At 46.4% G+C, this 19,166-nt stretch overlaps 9 protein-coding genes across 9 annotated transcripts; 5 read left to right on the plus strand and 4 right to left on the minus strand.

The window, feature by feature from the left end:
* Positions 1-2,196: 2,196 nt before the first annotated feature.
* V1508DRAFT_410138 (glycoside hydrolase) lies at positions 2,197-4,403 on the plus strand. The gene is made up of 3 exons (XM_066939268.1): positions 2,197-3,323; positions 3,378-4,006; positions 4,052-4,403. The coding sequence occupies exons 1-3, from the start codon at positions 2,327-2,329 to the stop codon at positions 4,229-4,231; spliced, it is 1,806 nt and encodes a 601-aa protein (XP_066798122.1). The 5' UTR covers positions 2,197-2,326; the 3' UTR covers positions 4,232-4,403.
* Positions 4,404-4,419: 16 nt separating this feature from the next.
* On the plus strand, positions 4,420-5,885 carry V1508DRAFT_410142 (uncharacterized protein). The gene is made up of 2 exons (XM_066939269.1): positions 4,420-4,860; positions 4,911-5,885. The coding sequence occupies exons 1-2, from the start codon at positions 4,543-4,545 to the stop codon at positions 5,790-5,792; spliced, it is 1,200 nt and encodes a 399-aa protein (XP_066798123.1). The 5' UTR covers positions 4,420-4,542; the 3' UTR covers positions 5,793-5,885.
* Positions 5,886-5,913: 28 nt separating this feature from the next.
* V1508DRAFT_410143 (uncharacterized protein) lies at positions 5,914-7,249 on the plus strand. The gene is made up of 2 exons (XM_066939270.1): positions 5,914-6,650; positions 6,709-7,249. Exons 1-2 carry the CDS (start codon positions 6,349-6,351, stop codon positions 7,073-7,075), a joined length of 669 nt encoding a protein of 222 aa, XP_066798124.1. The 5' UTR covers positions 5,914-6,348; the 3' UTR covers positions 7,076-7,249.
* V1508DRAFT_364851 (eukaryotic translation initiation factor 3 subunit J) lies at positions 7,144-8,316 on the minus strand. The gene is made up of 2 exons (XM_066937313.1): positions 8,149-8,316; positions 7,144-8,048 (listed from the first exon to the last, which is right to left on the minus strand). Exons 1-2 carry the CDS (start codon positions 8,162-8,164, stop codon positions 7,282-7,284), a joined length of 783 nt encoding a protein of 260 aa, XP_066798125.1. The 5' UTR covers positions 8,165-8,316; the 3' UTR covers positions 7,144-7,281.
* A 1,278-nt stretch (positions 8,317-9,594) lies between these two features.
* Positions 9,595-12,058, plus strand: V1508DRAFT_364854 (uncharacterized protein). The gene is made up of 2 exons (XM_066937314.1): positions 9,595-10,020; positions 10,076-12,058. The coding sequence occupies exons 1-2, from the start codon at positions 9,643-9,645 to the stop codon at positions 11,900-11,902; spliced, it is 2,205 nt and encodes a 734-aa protein (XP_066798126.1). The 5' UTR covers positions 9,595-9,642; the 3' UTR covers positions 11,903-12,058.
* A 240-nt stretch (positions 12,059-12,298) lies between these two features.
* Positions 12,299-12,988, minus strand: V1508DRAFT_348864 (uncharacterized protein; the record flags this gene model as incomplete). Its single annotated transcript, XM_066936738.1, has 5 exons — positions 12,299-12,446; positions 12,509-12,632; positions 12,700-12,723; positions 12,788-12,789; positions 12,924-12,988. 5 exons carry the CDS (start codon positions 12,986-12,988, stop codon positions 12,299-12,301), a joined length of 363 nt encoding a protein of 120 aa, XP_066798127.1.
* A 163-nt stretch (positions 12,989-13,151) lies between these two features.
* V1508DRAFT_410153 (uncharacterized protein) lies at positions 13,152-14,060 on the minus strand. The gene has a single exon (XM_066939271.1). It carries the CDS (start codon positions 13,630-13,632, stop codon positions 13,288-13,290), a length of 345 nt encoding a protein of 114 aa, XP_066798128.1. The 5' UTR covers positions 13,633-14,060; the 3' UTR covers positions 13,152-13,287.
* Positions 14,061-14,214: 154 nt separating this feature from the next.
* On the plus strand, positions 14,215-16,082 carry V1508DRAFT_380664 (WD40-repeat-containing domain protein). Its single transcript, XM_066937679.1, has 2 exons — positions 14,215-14,620; positions 14,673-16,082. Exons 1-2 carry the CDS (start codon positions 14,408-14,410, stop codon positions 16,026-16,028), a joined length of 1,569 nt encoding a protein of 522 aa, XP_066798129.1. The 5' UTR covers positions 14,215-14,407; the 3' UTR covers positions 16,029-16,082.
* Positions 16,014-19,119, minus strand: V1508DRAFT_410157 (exocyst complex component Sec10-like protein). Its single transcript, XM_066939272.1, has 2 exons — positions 18,555-19,119; positions 16,014-18,495 (listed from the first exon to the last, which is right to left on the minus strand). Exons 1-2 carry the CDS (start codon positions 18,922-18,924, stop codon positions 16,178-16,180), a joined length of 2,688 nt encoding a protein of 895 aa, XP_066798130.1. The 5' UTR covers positions 18,925-19,119; the 3' UTR covers positions 16,014-16,177.
* Positions 19,120-19,166: the final 47 nt, after the last annotated feature.

Below are 19,166 nucleotides of genomic sequence, written 5' to 3' on the forward strand. Positions count from 1 at the left end.
ATTCGGTTGGCCGAAAATGTCAACCATAGGTATGAATTCCATAGTTATTGGGGTTAGGGTTATGCACCATTGTCGGGACTAACGTATAATCACCAGGGTCTGTCACAGTCTCCAAGCCAACCGGTTTCCTGAGAGGAGCCCTAGACCTAACAAATTGCCAGTCTCATTGTCTACATTCTCGCGCGAATCCGCTTTCGAACTTAGTATCCTTATCTTCCTATATATTTAGTGATAATGCAATGATTGAGTCGTCGACAGCGAAGTGGATGCCAATACTGCATGGATATAAGAAAGGGGAGGAGCGGCTTAAACAAGAGCAAGGACCATCGGAAGCAAGCGGAGGAGCAGCTACAGCTGATCAAAAGCGGAAAACAACTTTGAAGAATTCATCGAGTGCTGTCACACCTTCCTGTTGGAGCCGTTGGAGATTCAAGACAGAGAGCTTACCACGAAAGGCAATCAAACCCGAAGTGGTCAATTTTGTGGAACTGTATCGATTCATGTGATCTAAGATTCACACCCACATCACATCACATATGATAACCACCAACTACTACTTTAACGAAGTTATCAGAAGAAAATATCATTCCCATAGCTACTAAAAGTTGTCTCTGCGGAGATTTCAAGCATGAATTGTCCGGGGAGCCTGCCTTGACTGTAAGCTGATACCACTGCGCAACGGAAATTATCGATGTTTACAAGAATCCGGGCCATTTGCCATTGTCAAGAGTGCCACAAGGTAACAGGCTCCGTTTCTACATGCTTGATGATTCCAGAGGTACCTTGTATGTCTACCAAGCATGACAGAGTCAAGAACGTTATTGAGTTTGTCGCTACAACCATTTCCGACAAATTGCGGAAGTGAATTCTTTAGACACGGGGACTACCAGTTGAGAGTAGTCGTAAAACATGACCGGACGGTGCGCGACATATTACATACTTACCGCAATTGGCCATTTCAGACATGTTCTATAATCTGCACCCGTTTTGTTACGGAATGCCGTGAGCAAATATTTCTTGTATTGAAGGTGCCATTTGTCCCCTTTCTGCTATTCAAGTCACTCCGAAATAGTAGCCTGAGCTAACAAGTCGGCACTATGGAGGCCATCAGTCTGATACTAGCGTAGCATCTCGACTGTCCAAGTGGGAATTCTGCATTTCACAGCTTCGTTTCTGCTCGTATTGCCTCTGTAGCGTCTGATCCTGCGGTTAAAGATCAGTGGTAAAGATCAGCGCGAACAGAACGTTGTTCGTCTCGGGCTGGCCATGGTCCTCCGCGGGTGGCTATATCTACGACAACACTGTAGGCCAGACGTCAGTCACCATAGGAGCGTATAATCTGTTGATATCCAGATCTGTCGGATGCGATCTAGAGTATTGTATGCTTCGAAGAGATCGATTCCCCTCGCGAAGCTCGATTCTGATCAACGCGCGAGACAATTTAAGGTGGTGTAAAATATGGCCAGTGCATCTTCGTTTTCGACATTGTGGTAAGGCATGGCTCTTAGACTCACTTCGAGCTTCTACGTCCAGTGGAGGTAAGAGTACTAGCCTGATGCACTGCATAAGTACTTGGCATCCCTATAATGTTCGACAGACGCTGGATAACGCTCACATTTAGTAGTAGAAAGAATGAAAGATGCCAATCCCCTTTCAATCGTTCCCTGGTTGCAGCGTTAACATTGCACTAATTCCTGGATCTGTTGCTGCGTTCTTCTTTCCTTAGTTCTCAACCATCGTCTTTCTGACAAACAACACCATGCAGCATTCCAACAACGCGCCGTCTACTACATTTGGCCACATCATCGCTCCGCCGACCAATCTGGCACAAAGTAGCCTCTTTCCTATACTGTTTAGTAGTTGAATGTACATCAAATTGACATATTGATAATTCATAGGCTACGATACTGAAGTAGTAACATTTCCGCACTTAACAAAAGGACTTTAATGCATCTAAGACTTGTGGCACAGCTGTAGTTCGCATATATCGACTGCCATTAACGAGCAGTATACGAGTGCGTCGCATGGCAGACCCCGCCAAAAAAATTTCATCATCGCAGAGTAAACGCTGAAAAATCTACCAGAAGACATAATTAATGTTTTATTTAGTATACTCCAGTTCTGGTTGTAAGAAAATACGGAGTTGCCCGCAGTCCAACTCAAAAATAACTCACCCGCAAAAAAGCATGCTTGCTGAGTACGTCTTGAACGCCAGGCCCTGAGAAGTTGACCACGCGCCCATTATCGCGCCCATTATCGCGCCCAGAGAAGAATCACACTGGCGTCGCCACACAGAATAAGAACATCCTATGTTCAGATTTGAACAATGAGTTCCAGCGGCCAGCAAAACGCGCCAGATTTCTCCTCGACGGCGAGATCGGTCGAGGGATATGTCTGGACAGCCAGTCGGCCGGGCTTTTCTGGTACCGGTGGAGGCAGGCACCGCGCCAACGATAGTGATCTCCCGCTCTACAAAGACAAGCCGCTCAATCAATCATTCTCACAGCGAAATAAGCGAGCACGGCCTATATGGATTACAACTGGAATAGTGTTTGGCGTTGCTGTGTACATGCTCTATAGAATTCTGTCTTCATCTAACGACGGCGGGAAATCGTCGTGGTTTTTTGGAAACACAGCACGAAGAGGGAAGATATGGAAAGACCGGCAGAATCAGATCAAGGAGGCATTTTTGGAATCCTGGAATGGATATGAAAAATATGCCTTTGGCAAGGACATATATCGGCCCGTTATTAAGACAAGTCGCAACATGGCACCAGAAGGAATGGGCTGGATCATTGTCGACTGCCTTGACACAATGATGATCATGAACCTCGAGGAGCCATTGCAACACGCAAGAGAATGGGTCGCCAATAATCTCACCTATGACCAGGACTACGAAGTCAACACATTTGAGACTACGATCAGGATGCTAGGCGGTCTTCTATCGGCGCATTATTTGTCCGGGTACGACGACATGTACCTCGAAAAGGCCGTCGATCTTGCCAATCGGTTGCTTCCCGCGTTTGATTCCGCCACTGGAATTCCATATGCAAGCGTCAACCTCCAGACAGGTAAAGGCGTTCCAAGTCATGACGATGGCGGCGCTAGCAGCACGGCAGAAGCTACTAGTCTGCAACTCGAATTCAAGTATGTGTCGAAGCTTACCGGTGAAGCTTTGTACTGGGAGAAGGCCGAGAAAGTCATTGAGGTCATTGATAGCTGGAAGGCTGCCGACGGTCTCGCTCCGATCTTTATCATGCCTGAGACTGGTGGATTTAGAGGCAGTCAGATTCGCCTTGGTTCTAGAGGTGATTCCTATTATGGTATGTTCTGTTCTTAATGTAATAGAATTTGCTCAGAGACCTAATTAAGAGCAGAATATCTTTTGAAACAATATCTCCAAACTAACAGCAGGGAGGGCGTTTACCGCCAGATGTATGACGAGTCTATGGCAGGCGTTAAGAAGCGCTTGATACAAAAATCCATGCCAAGTGGCCTCACTTACGTTGCTGAACTGGACCACGGTATAGAAGGCGCTCTATCCCCAAAGATGGATCACTTGGTCTGCTTCTTGCCCGGAAACTTGGCTCTAGGCTCCACAGGTGGATACCCGCTCCATATCGCGCAGCGAACCAGCTGGACTATCACTCAAGCTTCGGACATGAAATTGGCCAAAGATCTCGCAAGAACCTGTTATGAAATGTATAGAGTCACGAAGACAGGCATTGCGCCGGAAATTGTCTATTTCAATACGGATCCTAAGGGCAGTGAGGATATCTCGATCAAATGGCAAGATTCACACAATTTACAACGACCCGAAACTGTAGAGTCTTTGTTTATCATGTGGAGAATCACGAACGATCCGATATACCGTGAATGGGGTTGGGAGATTTTTGAGGCGTTCAGGAAATATGCCCATTTAGTTGATGGAACTGGATACACATGTCTAGAGAGCGTCAACGAAGTCCCTCCCAGACCCCGAGATAATATGGAATCATTCTGGATGGTAAGTTTAGTATGCTTCGAATGTTAAAAATACTAATATGGACAGGCGGAAACGCTAAAATATTTGTACCTTTTATTTGAGGACGATGACAGTATTCTCCCATTGGAAAAAGTAGTATTCAACACCGAAGCCCATCCGATGCCCAAATTTAACATGGAGCCTCTTTTCAAGACTGGGTGGACACGTAGCAGTAGTCAGCCTGCACATATTACAGGAGCACAATGAACAATGGGTATTCCGTGAACCATATCTATGAAGTTTTACCTTCAAAACACGAGTTTCGTTGGATTTTGGGTGTATATGTGGGTTTTTCCTGTATGACAATATTGTGCTTGACTTGATGGCATGGATATGTACATTATGAAGTGAATGAACTGAGAAGTTTTTGCCTCGTAAACCCGTGCTTACCTTGGCCCCTCTAAATCAATCTCTGATGACAAAGTTCAAGCCGCACGATATCGTTAAGGAGAGAAATGGGTGTTCAAGCTCCTCCTAATGTCAACGGTTATGAGAATTAATAATTTCATATTACCGCAATGTCAAGCAAAGCAGCCACCCCACCGCGGCTCTTTGCCACCAATACAGCCGTTGTTAGACTGTATCGGAAGCTTCTTAAAGAGGCATGCTACTTCTTCGACGACCACGCCCGCAACTTTCTGAGGGGCAGGATACGGCATAAATTTAGTAAATACAGGAATGAAACCGATCCCGCATATATCGAACACGTATATAGAAGGGGTAAAGCTGACTTGCGAAGGCTTCGTCGTGCGAACGCAGGAGAGATGGGTAACATTATGCTAGTACTGAGGATGGCGTGGGGGAAAAGTGGTGAGATTATGGATGCAAAAATAAATGTACTTGTTTTCATATAATTCCTCGACTCAAGGACTAATACAAGTCATAGAATATTATAAGGCAATGGCAGACCGACCAATTTCCGATCGATCCGATGCATCTGTCCGCGTCACTATCACCGATCGCATTCAACGAAGAACAGCTGGATATGATTTTTAGTGCGTATCCCGAATTCTACCCACCTATAGGTTCACGAGATCTTATCCATGAAGACTCAGTTTATCACGAGATACTCTCTGCGGATAAAGACATATCTCGTACTCTTTTCAAAGAAGGAGCTGAAAAAGCATTACGAGACTCATTTGCCGATTCACGCTATATCGAGTTCGGCCATTCCAAAGCTGTTCTACACAAGGCGGTCACATACCCGCCGTATTCCGATCTTCCTATCAGACGTATACGGTATTCTGGTCCCTTTCGCGCATTAATCTTGTTCAACGGGCAGCAACCAACGCCACAATTTCCCACTCCAAGGCTACAATACGCTGCTGACCAACCAGAATTGTCAGTGCGGAGGATTAACAACATCGAGAAGCGGCATTTTCGAAGACTCCTAAAGAAAGTGAAGAGGAGTATGCCGGTTGATGAGTATATTATTAAATCTGCGCTCCAGAAAATTACACCGCTGGATAGGCTGTCGACAAGTTCGAAAGGAGAATATAAAGGTATGCGATTCGCGTATCCAGATCTACAAAAATTTCAAAAGCACTTTGCATATCGGAAGAAGGACAAACTACGCTCGCAATATTCAGATAAAGGGCATAAATATCGGAGGCTGGCATCATGTCGGCCGCGGTATATCCGAAGACGATATGAATCATTGGTTAAAAATTCTCCAGTTCTGCTGACAGATAATAAAGGGAATTGGAAAGCAGTTACTTTTAGATTGCCAAAGAGGGAGCCGCCTTTGGTAGAAGAGTGGATGCTTTAACTATTAAGTACATTATGCATATTATGTATTCATGGCCTTGTACATAACATTAACCTGGAAACTATAAATAGCTCAATTATTGAGTGCAGAAACTTGCGTGATGTGACGACGAAAGTCAGAAAATATTTCGTGGCACAGAGGAGCAAAATTTTCAATGTGTTTACCTCCATATATGAAGATGCAGCAAATTGTGACACTCGCTGCCCTAACCCGCAGCAGTATTTTGGTTTGGCTAAGTTTGGAGCGAGTGGCAACAAGCCGTGAATGAATGTGCTCGCGGCAGGCTGCCAAATTAATCAATATAAAAAGCAGGAGAAGATATGCATTTTATTCGACGGCTTCTTTAATACAGAAACATTTGGCTCACGTGGAATGGGCCAAAGGGCTTGTCGAACAGTGGCAAGGGCAAGGGCTACCGTTGGTCTGCCGTGGGATTGCCCCATTCCTCCGTCGCGGATGCAGCATCGAAAAGCTGCGGCGCCAGCTTTCTGACTGAATTATTGGTCTTACAGTTATATCACGACCAGGAGCAATAGAGCACAGTACTCGCACTAACATGAACATCTTCGCGATCTGCTTCCCGTGCTGTGCATGCACCCGCCGACGCCACAATAACCCCGCATCTGATCCGCATCCCTCATACATCTTTGACTTCAATTTTTACGCCGAACAGATGCGCGACGATGTACCGCAGCCACGGCGAGTCTCCAGCTTCGATAGTATCAGTCTAGTTGGCGAAGATGTTGACGATGACGCGGATGAGTTGACGGAATTGTTAAGCTCCCGGAGAGGACGTCGGCTGAGAGGTAGGAAGAGCTGGTTCGATGGCTGGTTCCCGTGGGTTTCGTCCCGAGGAGAGTATGTTATTCTTCTCTGTTTGCGATGGAGCGATATAATGGTACTAAAAGAATGGTAGATCACGAAATCAGAGATCGTACAATACGACATCATCAACAACACTTTCGAAAACAAGAACACGTACGCCATCGCTAATTTCGACCGCGAGTTTCCTTACCCCGTCCCGACGGAACTCTCTCGGTAATTTCAATTACGACGAGGCAGACGACATGTACGGAGACCGTTCAAGGTCGGAGCAGTACGAAGACTTTGGCTTGGCGGATGCGCAGATTGTGCCGGATAATTTCGTTGTGTCTGTGCCGCTGCGGCCTACAAAATCAGCGAATACCGTGCGGACCAACGACAACGATAGCGAGGTTAGCAGTTTTTATGGCAGCCTTGGAGAAGGAAGTATTCGCAGCAGTATTCATTCGGAACAATCCTAGTAGACAACGGTATTTATAGAGGGATTATGGCGTACAGGGCGTATCTAGGAAGGTGTAATATACACAATTTAATTGTTTAAATAATGCATTTATTACAAATGTTCCGCGTGTACCTTACAGTCAACCCGAGCAGATCTATATCTAATACATGTGTACCAAACTGTGCATTCCGACCTATTATACAATCTTTCGCGGCACTCTGCCCCTCACATGAAGTCGTCAAATTCTTCGTACCTCGAGTAGTTCGTGGTATCAACCGCATCATCAATTTTCGCGGACGCGTTCGCAAGTCCAGGTTTCGCTTTCTTCTTCTTTGATGACTTGTCCGCAGCTCGTTCCTCTTTGATCTTCTCGTTACTGACAGCAGTCAACGCACTGGCACACTTGCGCACTTGCTCGCTATTTAGCGGCTGAACCAATGTCTTCATGAAAGAAGGCAAGAATGTAGTAGCATAGGCCGGATTTCGCGACAAACCAGTAAGTAAGGCACCAAGCCGCGTATTCAGCTCATCAAACTGCTCCTTTGTATTTGGCTTCATAACTGCCAGGTCCTCAAGATCAGGCTCCCCTGACGGAGCTCCACTCTCAGCCGGCGCCATGACTGCCGGGACCTTCGCATCCTCCAACTCAACCGCATCTCCAAACAAATCGGCCGCATTATCAAGATCAGCCTGTAATTGGATTGCCTGCAACCGCGCGCGTCGCTCGGCAGGGGTCTCATTTTTCTCAGCTTCCAACTCCTTCAACTTCTGCTCCACTTTCTTCTTCGCCTCCTCCTCACGCTCCGCGATCTTCTGCTTCAACGACTTTTTCGGTGGTATAGACGGTGCGGGTTTTGCTGGCTTCTCATTGTCGGATTCTGAAGCGTCCCATGAATCCAATACTGGCTCGTCAGAATCCTCTTCGTCGTCCCATTTTGATTTCGGAACCAATTTTGCCGGGGTCGAGTTCGGGGACTCATCTTCTTCATCATCTACATGTCATTAGTATCGCTGTGCAGGTTATCGAAAGTACACTGAGCGAGAGACACAAGCACTCGCATGTGTGGCGAACAGAAAGTAAGTTGAACTTACCCCAGTTTCCAGCCATCTCGAAATCTTTGTTGTTAAACTCGCAAGCAACGATGACTCAAATAATTTATAATACGCAATTATTATTCCAGTGATTGGATCGCAAGTTTGGCTGGGTAGCGCTGAGCCGGTCGCCAAGGCTCACAAATTTTTTTATATGCGAGAGCTGGCATCGGCAAGGCAATTCGCCAACGACACTAAACCCTCTCTAGTTGGGCCAGTCCAGATCTGGGTTCATGACGCTCCCAGCTTAGTAGTGTAACCCACAAAAACGTGTCAAAGCCCCTAACCCAGACCCTACATTGAATTGATTTTGAGGAACGACGATTAATGTTGTGGGCATCAGCGTACTGATCGCAGCACACGAAGAAATTGGCGTCCATATGGGATGAGTTTCGAAATGCCTTACTCTTAAAATATATCAATTATTATCAAACCGAGCTACAAATTTGCATTAGCGGCGACCATGTGCACAGAATCGGCGCATTGATATGAAAGTTTGCTTAAGTATTAGCTGTCTATTATGGAGCAAACGTGAAACAGAAGAGTGAAGCATGTGAACGGTATTGACAAATATTTATTCTCAATGTGGTCATTCAATGTGGTTTTTATGCCACGAAGGATAATGACCGGTATCCTCGGGCATTGCAATAGCAAATCTGAAACAGTGTTTGCCCACCCAACCGTCTAGGAACGATAGTATTATGCAATTGCGTTCAAGAAATAGAATTGTAAAGTAGCAGACTGGTGTTTGACCAAGAAGCCACTGCACAAGATCAATATGGTAAGGGAGAAATTAGGCACACACTGAACATTGGTACGAGCAACGAGCTTACATCCATTAGTAGACAAAAGAATCCGCAAGATAAGATATGTGAGAAGCACCAGAGTCGAGTCGTTGGGTAACATCAAATTTCATTCGCCGAACACAGTGAGGAATTACGGCAACACACATCCCTCCCGTATACCTCTCGTATTGCCAGCCAGTAAAAGACGAGGCAGGGCCCCATCTACATGCCTAGCAATAGAATGGAAGTTCAATGTCACCTTTCAGAATCGTACTAGCGCGCAACACTAGCAGGATATAATTTATCACTTGATGCTTGTATCTATTACGAAATTCGTTGGCAGATAATGCTGAGCCCCACTATCAGGTGTCAGGAAGGTAAATATTAGATCCTTGAGAATTGCACAGTGCAATATCCTTGACGGTCCTTTATGCAAAATTCCAACTTTTACATGACATTTCACCACTAACTTAAGTCAAGGGATTTGTAAATTATAATGGCTACGAAGCCCTTAGTGTCTATACTGGTGCTGATAGTACCCGTAGTAAGCGCTATAATAAGATGATTAGCCTGAATTTAATCCCCAATATATTTACTTGAAATGGATTGGATCCTTCCATCCTACAGCCGTAACAAAAATTTTCGCCGCAAGCGCTCGAAACTTCAAGTGTCCATCTCGTACCACTGAGATTGTATTCCATCCACCATTATGCCGGCCAGAATCGAGGATCACTCGCGGACGATTCTGGACACTGTTGTCGTCGTCGACGGGGCGCCTATTGTGACGGAGAAGAAGGTTGATGCGCTGACGAAGGTCTTGAAGAAACTATTCTCTGAGGCAGGGCGAGTTCGTGAAGACGGATTCTATATGCCCATGGGTCCCGATGGCAAATCAAAGGGTTACTTATTTATCGGATTTGAAACTGTGGAACAGGCAGATAATGCTGTTCGGGGACTGAACAACAAGCGATTGGATAACAAGCATACGTTGCTTGTCAACAAGTTTACTGATATCGAGAAGTACGGCGATGACGATGAGGAGGACGAGGAGTATATTGAGCCCCAAGAGGAGCCATACCTTGAACAAGTATGTTATTTGATTTGCGGGCCTAGTTAGATCACTCCTCTGACCGTGATTTCAGGAGCATCTTCGAAGCTGGCTCAAGGAGCCTAACTCAGTAGACCAATTTATTCTGTACAAGGGTGAGAGCGTCGGTGTATTCTGGAACCGCAAGTCCGAGGTTCCAGAAGTAAATGTCAATCGCAGCAACTGGACAGAAACGTATGTCGCGTGGTCACCGCTTGGTACGTACCTTTGCTCTGTGCATCATCAGGGCGTTCAGTTGTGGGGCGGCGATGAGTTTGGTCGCAAGGCTCGATTCATACATCCTGGCGTTCAGTTACTCGACTTCTCGCCCTGCGAAAATTATCTTGTCACTTGGTCTCCCGAGCCGATTCAGCTTATTCCCGAGAACTCGCCAATGCGTGCCAGCTTCCCCTTTACAAGTGCGGATGAGGGCAAGCAGATTGTCGTCTGGAGTGTGCAGACTGGTATGCCTGTTCGTACATTTTCTTCTGCGGTTGGGCCTGATAGTGAGAATGGCCCTGGGCCCCAGGGTCCCAAGAAGGTCAGCTGGCCTGCTTTCAAGTGGACATCGGATGACAAGTATCTTGCACGTGTTGTTCCTGGCCAGCAGATCTTCGTGTACGAGACTCCCGGTATGGGTCTCTTGGATAAGAAGTCGATCCGGATTGATGGTGTTGTCGACTTTGAATTCTCGCCTGCCGTCATCAAGGGTACCGGCAAGAAGGATGAGCCCGAGCATGTCATCTCGTATTGGACTCCTGAAATGAACAATCAATCCGCCCGCGTCACGCTCATGACCATACCTTCTAAAGAAGTCATCCGAACCCGAAATCTTTTCAACGTCGCTGAGTGCAGATTACATTGGCAGAACAAGGGCGCCTTCCTGTGCGTCAAGGTTGTCCGATTCACTAAGACCAAGAAGTCTACATTCACGAATCTTGAGTTTTTCCGTCTCAACGAGAAGAACATTCCTATTGAAGTTGTTGAGCTTAAAGAAACTGTGATCAACTTTGCATGGGAACCCGCTGGGGACCGACTGGTTATTATTTCTACATCCGACGTGCCTACCGCTCCTGGTGCTCCTCCTGGAGCGCGACCACCACCCGGGAAGGTTCCAGGAATGCCAGGTCCCGGTGGACCTGTCAAGACCTCAGTTTCATTCTATGGTTTGGAACGGTCGAAGGGCGTTAACGGTCAATTCAGACAGATCATGACTGTCGAGCGCAAGTCATCCAACTCGATTTTCTGGTCATCAAAGGGCCGCTTTGTCGTTGTTGCTGCTGTGGGCGGTACTTCCAACAACACTGGTGAGCTCGATTTTTGGGACTTCGATTTCGAAGGGGAGAAGAAGGAAATTCCCGGTGCGGAGGAAGTTCCTGCAAACTTGACGCTCATGGCGTCCGGCCAACACTACCAGCTCACTGATATCGAGTGGGATCCTACCGGCCGATACGTCGCGACCTCGTCCTCGATGTGGGGACGCGCTATGGAGACTGGCTATCGAATATGGGACTTGAAGGGACAGCTTCTGAGGGAAGAACATGTCGAGCGATTCAAACAGTTCTTGTGGCGTCCACGACCACCTACGCTTCTGACCAAAGATCAACAGCGCGAAGTCCGGAAGAACCTCAGAGAATACAGCAAAGTCTTCGACCAGGAAGATATTGCGGAAGAGTCCCAGGCTAGCAAGGAACTTATTGCTCAACGGCTACGATTGCTCGAAGAATGGCGAGCGTGGAGGAAGGCCGTCGAGGCGGAGCTTGCAGAGGAGAGAGGCGGCGTTGTCCCACTTGCGTTCAAGAGCGAGGACGACGGCACTGAAATTATCGAGGAGATTGTTGACGAGGTTATTTCAGAGAAAGAGGAGGAGATCGAGGATTAGATGTAACAAGCTGGTCGTTTCGTACTAACAAGCCTCCTTTTGCTTTGTATTGTGGGATTATTTCTTTTTTATCATGAAGCATAATGAAAGATTCGTAACTAATTCGTTTCAAGCATCCACGGAAACGATTTAGCGTCTAAGTAAACAGTATTGCACACAGTTATAGTACCTCATCCGAGATCCAGCTACATATATATACGATATGATCCCAAAAAGTAAAACTAGAGCTCGCACGACTGCTACAACGCATAATGCTCAATATGTAATCCCGCTACCAAACACTTAAACCAATAATGTACGTCTATGAGAAATGTGACAATATGTGACCTGCACACAAATAACAAATCTACTACAATGTATATCGTCTTCGTAGCTCCATGCTCAATCGATACTGGCTTAGTTGGAAGGAGAGCCTTCCGCAAGCGACTTCTCGCGGCCGCCAAGGTGCCAGTAATTCAGATATCGGAAACCTTGTGTTAGCTGAGCGCACTCGTTAACGAAATGACAGCCGAAGAGAAGATAATTTTTCGGGGTAATGGCCATTCTAGCCGCGTTATTAGCCAACAATATTATATACCTAACCCCGCCAAACCAAGAGAAACGTACGAATATCTCATGAAAACTAGCGAGTAAAGAATCAACGAGCCCGTCATGGGTCCGGAAATGAGGATAGGGTCCTTCTTGGTATCCATCACAGCCGCAATGGGAATGCCGAAGTTAGACACAGGTCCTGCGTAGCGATTGTTAGTCAATAATCCTATCCACTATAAAGAAATCGAATTGATATCATAGCTTACCCCAAAAATGAGTCGAGCAAACATCTGGATAATAATTGGATTAGTAACCATCAAGGCAATCACCCACGGGAATTAGGTCAAAACGTACATCTAAATGGAGGATACGTTAGTACTAATTCATTTCGATTGCATTCTCTGTTTCTCAAATAATCGGAGCACACGCGATTCGACGGCGCGCCACAGCATATTATTCCCAATCACACTGACATACAAAATACACTCACCGAATTAAGTCTTTGCTGAAGAAGAACTTTTGAAGTCTCTGAAAAACACTTCCTGGTGCGGACATCGTCGCTGTGGTTGAATACTATCGGGAAGACTAGCTTTCTGGGATATGTTGGGGCTTACGGGGCGGAGAGAGCGGAATTTCTTTTGACTGCACGGAGTGTTCGAGGGCTGTGCGTTGGGTGAAGGCAGAGTGCGAACACACGCAACAGGTAGGTGAGCGCTTCCGAGGCAACCCTAAAATCCTTATACAGTCGGAAGACGCACAGTCTTCGGCAGGCTAAATGATCGGCATCGACTATTCTGACAGTACATGATGAACTTCTATCTCCGTAAAAATATAATATCGTAACCGTCATTTGGTCACTGAAGGTTCTTGCAAGTTCCAGGTTGTTCCACTGAAAGCCGACGGTGCCTTCGACTGCACCAGATAGCGACGATAAGTGATAGAAGTATAATGGTAGCAATACAGGACGGCCTAGCAGGTCCCAGATAGTATATGACACAGACTGTTCCCGAAACTGTCATTAGCATCGACAAGTAGAAGACAATTGACCTGTGGGCAGAGTCGCAATACAGACTATGATCCATCCGATCTCCTTGTCTGGTTGGTCGCTGATGACAGCATATACTATTCACGGTTGTACGATATATCCAAGGAAGCGGTATTATATTTATTCTTTCTGTCGATTCTGTTTGCTGCCACATTTAGTCAACTCAATTTCGGTCAACACTGTTCGACGATTATTTATTCGGTTGCCTAAAGAATGTCTAAATAATAGCGAGCATTTAGCATTTTCTAAAAGCTAAGGTCTACTTGTGTTATGGGTCCCATCAGAATTGACAAACTGTCGCTGGTACTTTGGAGCACTAGCTATTATCTTCTTTGCCACCAGAAAAGGGTGATGACTGTTCAGGCAAGCCATTAATATTTACAACCAAACACCTATGAATCGCCTTATACGAATGGCAACTGATGGTTCGATGCTATGGGTACCCACAGGAGTATGCTTTGGCTAATCCATATATGGGAAGCATTGAGTAAGTCATTGTCAGCCTATCGCCGTTGTTGTAGTCAGCAGTTCCTTCAAGATGGCATAACGAGCCGAAGTCATGTAGTATTGCTGATTTAAATGCCGATTCAAAATATATCTTCTTGGCTCCGCTGACATGCGTTACAAACCGCAGAATTGCCCTAACCCAACAACTTTTCAGGGGCTAATCAGGATTAGGTTGATGATCTGAAAGTCCATACTTTAGTGCAGTTGATTTCGCTAAAATTTACAAAATAAAAATATTGAGGTCTATATAATTATGCAAGTTATTGCATCATTTTGAAAGTTTTGGTGCGCTGTAGATAAGTCTAGTACTGCCCGCATGGTACTATTGGATTGAAGAGTTCGACCGCCGCACCAGAAGCCCCAAAAATTTTCGGCAATCGTAACTCTCACATTTGAGATCGTCCACTCTACATCACTACGCAATGGCGACGGTCCTTCCACCGCCGTCTAAGCGTGCACGTCGTGAAGCGCAGCAGCCAAAAGAAGCGAATATTATTCCAGAAGATTTACCCTTCGTCCAGGTTCAGTTCAGGGCTGCTGATACAGGACAAGTGTTGGCAGGTGGCATACATCTTATCCCTGGAAGCAGTAACGTGAAGCAGCTGGAACTACTTCTAAATGGCCTATTAGGAAGCGTAAGTTCTCAAGTGCTAGATATGGAGATTCCCTTACTGAGAGTATTTGCAGAGCGATGACCCAACTCCATACACTTTTTCTCTAGTGGACGGGGTAAATCCCATCGCAATAACCTCTGATCTATACGGCGACATCCTCCGTCCCCAGCACCGCAGCACAGAAGATGTCTTAACGCTTGAATACGTCCCTCAGGCTGTCTTCCGGGTGAAGTCAGTGTCGCGTTGTACCGCGACAATGTCTGGACATGGTGGCACTATCCTATCTATGGCCTTCTCTCCCAAGAACGGAGCGAGACTAGTTACGGGAAGTGGAGACGGCACGGCACGCCTGTGGGATACGGATATGGGTACACCTGTGGCGGTTATGAAAGGCCACGAGAAATGGGTCTTATGTGTAGCGTGGAGTCCCGATGCAAAGGTGTTGGCAACTGGCAGCATGGATTGTTCGGTGCGACTTTGGGATATCAAGACGGGAATGCAAATTGGAAATGCGATGAAGGGGCATAGCAAGTGGATCACATCTCTTACATTTGAGCCACTGCATTTGTTGGGTGCCCGAAAGGGTATGCGACTTGCTAGCACATCCAAAGATGGGACTGTGCGAATCTGGGATGTTGCTACTCGAGCGAGCAGTCAGACATTGAGTGGACATACTGCTTGTGTCACATGCGCCAGATGGAGCGGTATGGGTGTGATATACTCTTGTTCGCAAGACAAAACTATTAAAGTCTGGGATGCCAGAGGAACTACTATTACGCTAATCAAGACATTACATGCGCATGCTCACTGGGTAAATTTCGTCGCGCTTAGTACCGATTTCGTGCTCAAGACTGGCGGATTTGACCCATTTGCGAAGGACAAACTTGTAACTGATGACGACGAATTGCTTCGGAAAAATTCAAGAGCTCGATTTCTCAAAGCCAGTACGCAGAATGGCGTCACCACTGAACGGGTTGTAACAGCCAGCGACGATCAGACGATGTACCTCTGGAACCCGTTCCCGAAGGGTACAGTTGAGGAGTCCAGCATGAATGCTAAGCCTGTCGCCAGAATGGTTGGCCATCAGAAAGCTATCAATCACGTCGCTTTCTCGGCTGACGGCCGAATACTTGCCTCCTGCTCGTTTGATAATAGTATCAAGCTCTGGGATGGTCAAACGGGAGCATTTCTCACAACCCTTAGAGGCCATGTCGCCGCAGTGTACATGTGTTCGTGGTCTGCAGATTCGCGTCTACTAGCGACTGGTTCAAAGGATTGTACCGTTAAGGTTTGGGATGTGCGGAATGGAAAGTTATACATGGATCTGCCGGGTCATAAGGACGAAGTATACGCGATTGAGTGGAGTTCGGACGGAAAAGTGGTTGCTAGTGGTGGCAGAGACAAAACGGTGAAACTTTGGAAGCACTGAGGTGTATATTATACAGTGGTGGCTAGAATAAAATATCAACGCACAACAAACAGCCAATGTATCAAGTCATGCCTAAACCCAAACAAATTTACATTAAAAATGCCAAAAATGCTCACGTTCGTTTATACAAATCATTAGCATTAAACTCCCTACATGACAAGGCAATCTGTAAGACCCAATCCATATACAGCTTTTTCTACGTCTCTCTTGACAAGGATCCAATCTGCACGTCGCTGAACGTACTCGAGCACATCTTCTGCTGTCACTATTCCAGCGAACTTCTGCACAACGTCACTCATCACGATACCAATTTCACGCGCGCTCTTGGCGTCAATAAGATACAGCTGAGCAATCTCTCTTAGCGCAGCGAAATACGGAAGTAACGGTCGTTGCCTTAAAGAGGTTTCAACAAACCGGTAATAGTAGTTCAAATCAGAAATTAACAGTACGGCACCACCGTCGACGGCAATAGTCTGCCGCTTGATATGCTTTCCAATGGAACTGTACAGTCGTAGACCAACTTCTTGCAAAAACACATCCAATGTCGTCTTATCTGTGTTTCCATTCAGCAACTTTGTATGCGACGAAACAGTGTTGACAACTTTAATGGCCGCCTTAGTCGGTCCTAGTCTTGTGTCGAAGAACTGCGAGTCATGTGCCACCAAGTTTCCGGCCGCAGCGTCATTATTGACGTTAAATTCGTTTGGCCTCTGATATGTGGCGAGGAAATAGTTCACCTGCTCCATCAGAACATCGATGCCTCGGTTAAGGCCTAGGGCCACATGCTCATCGAGCATTTGTTCGAATCGTCGCTTTTCTTTAACAGCGGGACTCAAGAAATCTGTTCTGTCAAGGAATTTCCGAGAAATCAACTCTTTCTCATAAAACACGTCGACCATCTGTTGGATGAGATCACCAACATTGACAAGCTCCAAAAAGGTAACTAGTGGTTCGACTTGCTGCGGACGCTCTCCATCTCCTCCATCATCAGTGGTAGTAGGCGGCCTGTACTCCGTAAGATGGCTCAATGCCCGCTCAAAGCCGTTCTGAATATGATGAAATCCGAGGAATTCTAGCAAGGCTGTAAATATAAGCTGGCATTGTTCCTTGGCTTCTTCTCCAGTTTGGCCATCAAACAAAGCAAAGAGAGCTGTTCTTTCAATACTTTCTCGCGCAGCCTGTATTAAATCAAGTGCAACTTCGAGCGAAAACAGATTTCGAATGGATGCTAGTCTTGAGTTAAGAATAGCCGCATTGGCGGCTAACTCTGTCGACGGAAGCGGCTCCTTGCTAGTAGCACTTGTCTGTGTCGATAGTTTTTCGGACGTATCATCTTTCATAGACGACGACGCCCGTGACGACGATGATGAAGCATGGATAACTGGACTACCAATGGCTACAACAGGAAGAAATAACACCTTCTTGAACGAAGTCAGGAAGTCAAACTTCTCGGCACCGCTACTGTCTTGGAGAATGGCCATTTCACGGTACTTGTTCCGCAAAATAGTCTCTTGCTCTTGCTCTTGCTGCGCGGCTTTACGATCAAATCGGGCAACCTCTCCGTCGCATTTCGCCCGAAATCGATCAAGCTCCTCCTGGAGATATAAATCGACGTGTTGCTCGTATATCCGATCGATAATCGCATGAACAGACAAATGAAACGGTCGCAGAGCTTCTCGTAAAGCTTTGTCATCGGTATCAGGATCTTCTAGCAGGAGACTATACGCAAACTGCAGTAGAGCCTCGTACGCTCCGGAGACAACCTGTAAATACAAGTCTATATCGATCTCATGTGAACGATCTACAAGAACCAAACAGTAGTCACCTAGAATATCTTCAATGACTCGTTCAACAATATGGAACGTCGCCTTTTCAACAACATCATTCTTTGTGCTGAATATTTTTCCTATGATAGATGCCTCCTTCAGTATGCCATTGGACAAATGTCGCAGAAAAGTTTTGACTGGTTCTAGATCAACTTTGATCTGCCCCGATTTCTCGTCCACTTGGAAGCACGTCGAAGTGCCGGGCGTTACGGTGCTAAGAAGTAGCTTGCTTCTTTGTATAAACGCTTGCACAGCAGTATTTCCACCATTCAACATAGTCAAGACCATGGCATAACGACGTGCGCGTCCTTCGTAATCTTGAGCATCTAGCCCGGTTTCGAGTTCCCTGATCGCAGCATTTTCAAAAATCTCCGTAATGCCATAAAGCCGTTGTCGTTGCTCATCCGCATCGTCGTCCGTTAATGCATTGGAGAATTGGATGAGTGTTCGTAGTACCAAAGCCTGGAGTTCCGGCGTGCGGTATATTTTGAAAACCTGCGGTTCAAATTGGGACACTCGCGCCGGTCGTGTAAGATCAAAATATAGCGGCGCAAGTAATTTGTATACTCGTGCAAATTCATGACGCGCATAGCCAGGGATCGAGTGCACGGTCTGGAGGACATTCAATGGCGTGATGTTTTCTGTTATGAATCCCACCTTCAGCAACGGCAGTCTCTGATAAACCAATAACCCGACTTACTAGACGCCAGATCCTGCATAATAATCGACCTCGCTTTCGTCCATTTCTTTTCGTCGCTCTGAAACGACGCAGCTCCTACATCGTCCCAGACTTTCAACTTCCGCAACCGACCAATCCATCCAGCATCATCGTAAACGATTTGCCTGAATGCGCGACTCACTTGTGCACAAGCAACATACTGACTCAACGGCAGGTAGGACAAAATAACCTGATATAACACCGGCGGTAGCAGTAACCGCTCCTTGTCCGGAGAAACCGCGAAGATTGGAGGCAATGAGGAAGACGTCAGCCGGCGTGGGCCTTGTGGCCGGTGCGGAACCCGTAATTCACCGGACGACACTGTCGGCGGTGTCGGTGATTTGGCGGGCATTGCCGCCTAGTCTTTAAAGTCTTTCTCTTGTGCACACCTTGTGTAGCAGATATGGAGTATGAGTTCTGGACGTCAGCTGGTGATAGACGATGAATGGGGGATACCATTGGCGTGAGGGACAAAAGGTTTAAGGTTTCGACTGTCTAATGACGCGTCGATGACTCCGTGCGAAACGACTTCGCCTCTGTTCACTCGTCCAATATCTATTTTACTGGAATTCTAGATAATAATGACCAACAACG

This window comes from Lipomyces doorenjongii, assembly GCF_038497915.1.
Source record: "Lipomyces doorenjongii strain NRRL Y-27504 unplaced genomic scaffold V1508scaffold_5, whole genome shotgun sequence".
Lineage (NCBI taxonomy): Eukaryota > Fungi > Ascomycota > Lipomycetes > Lipomycetales > Lipomycetaceae > Lipomyces > Lipomyces doorenjongii.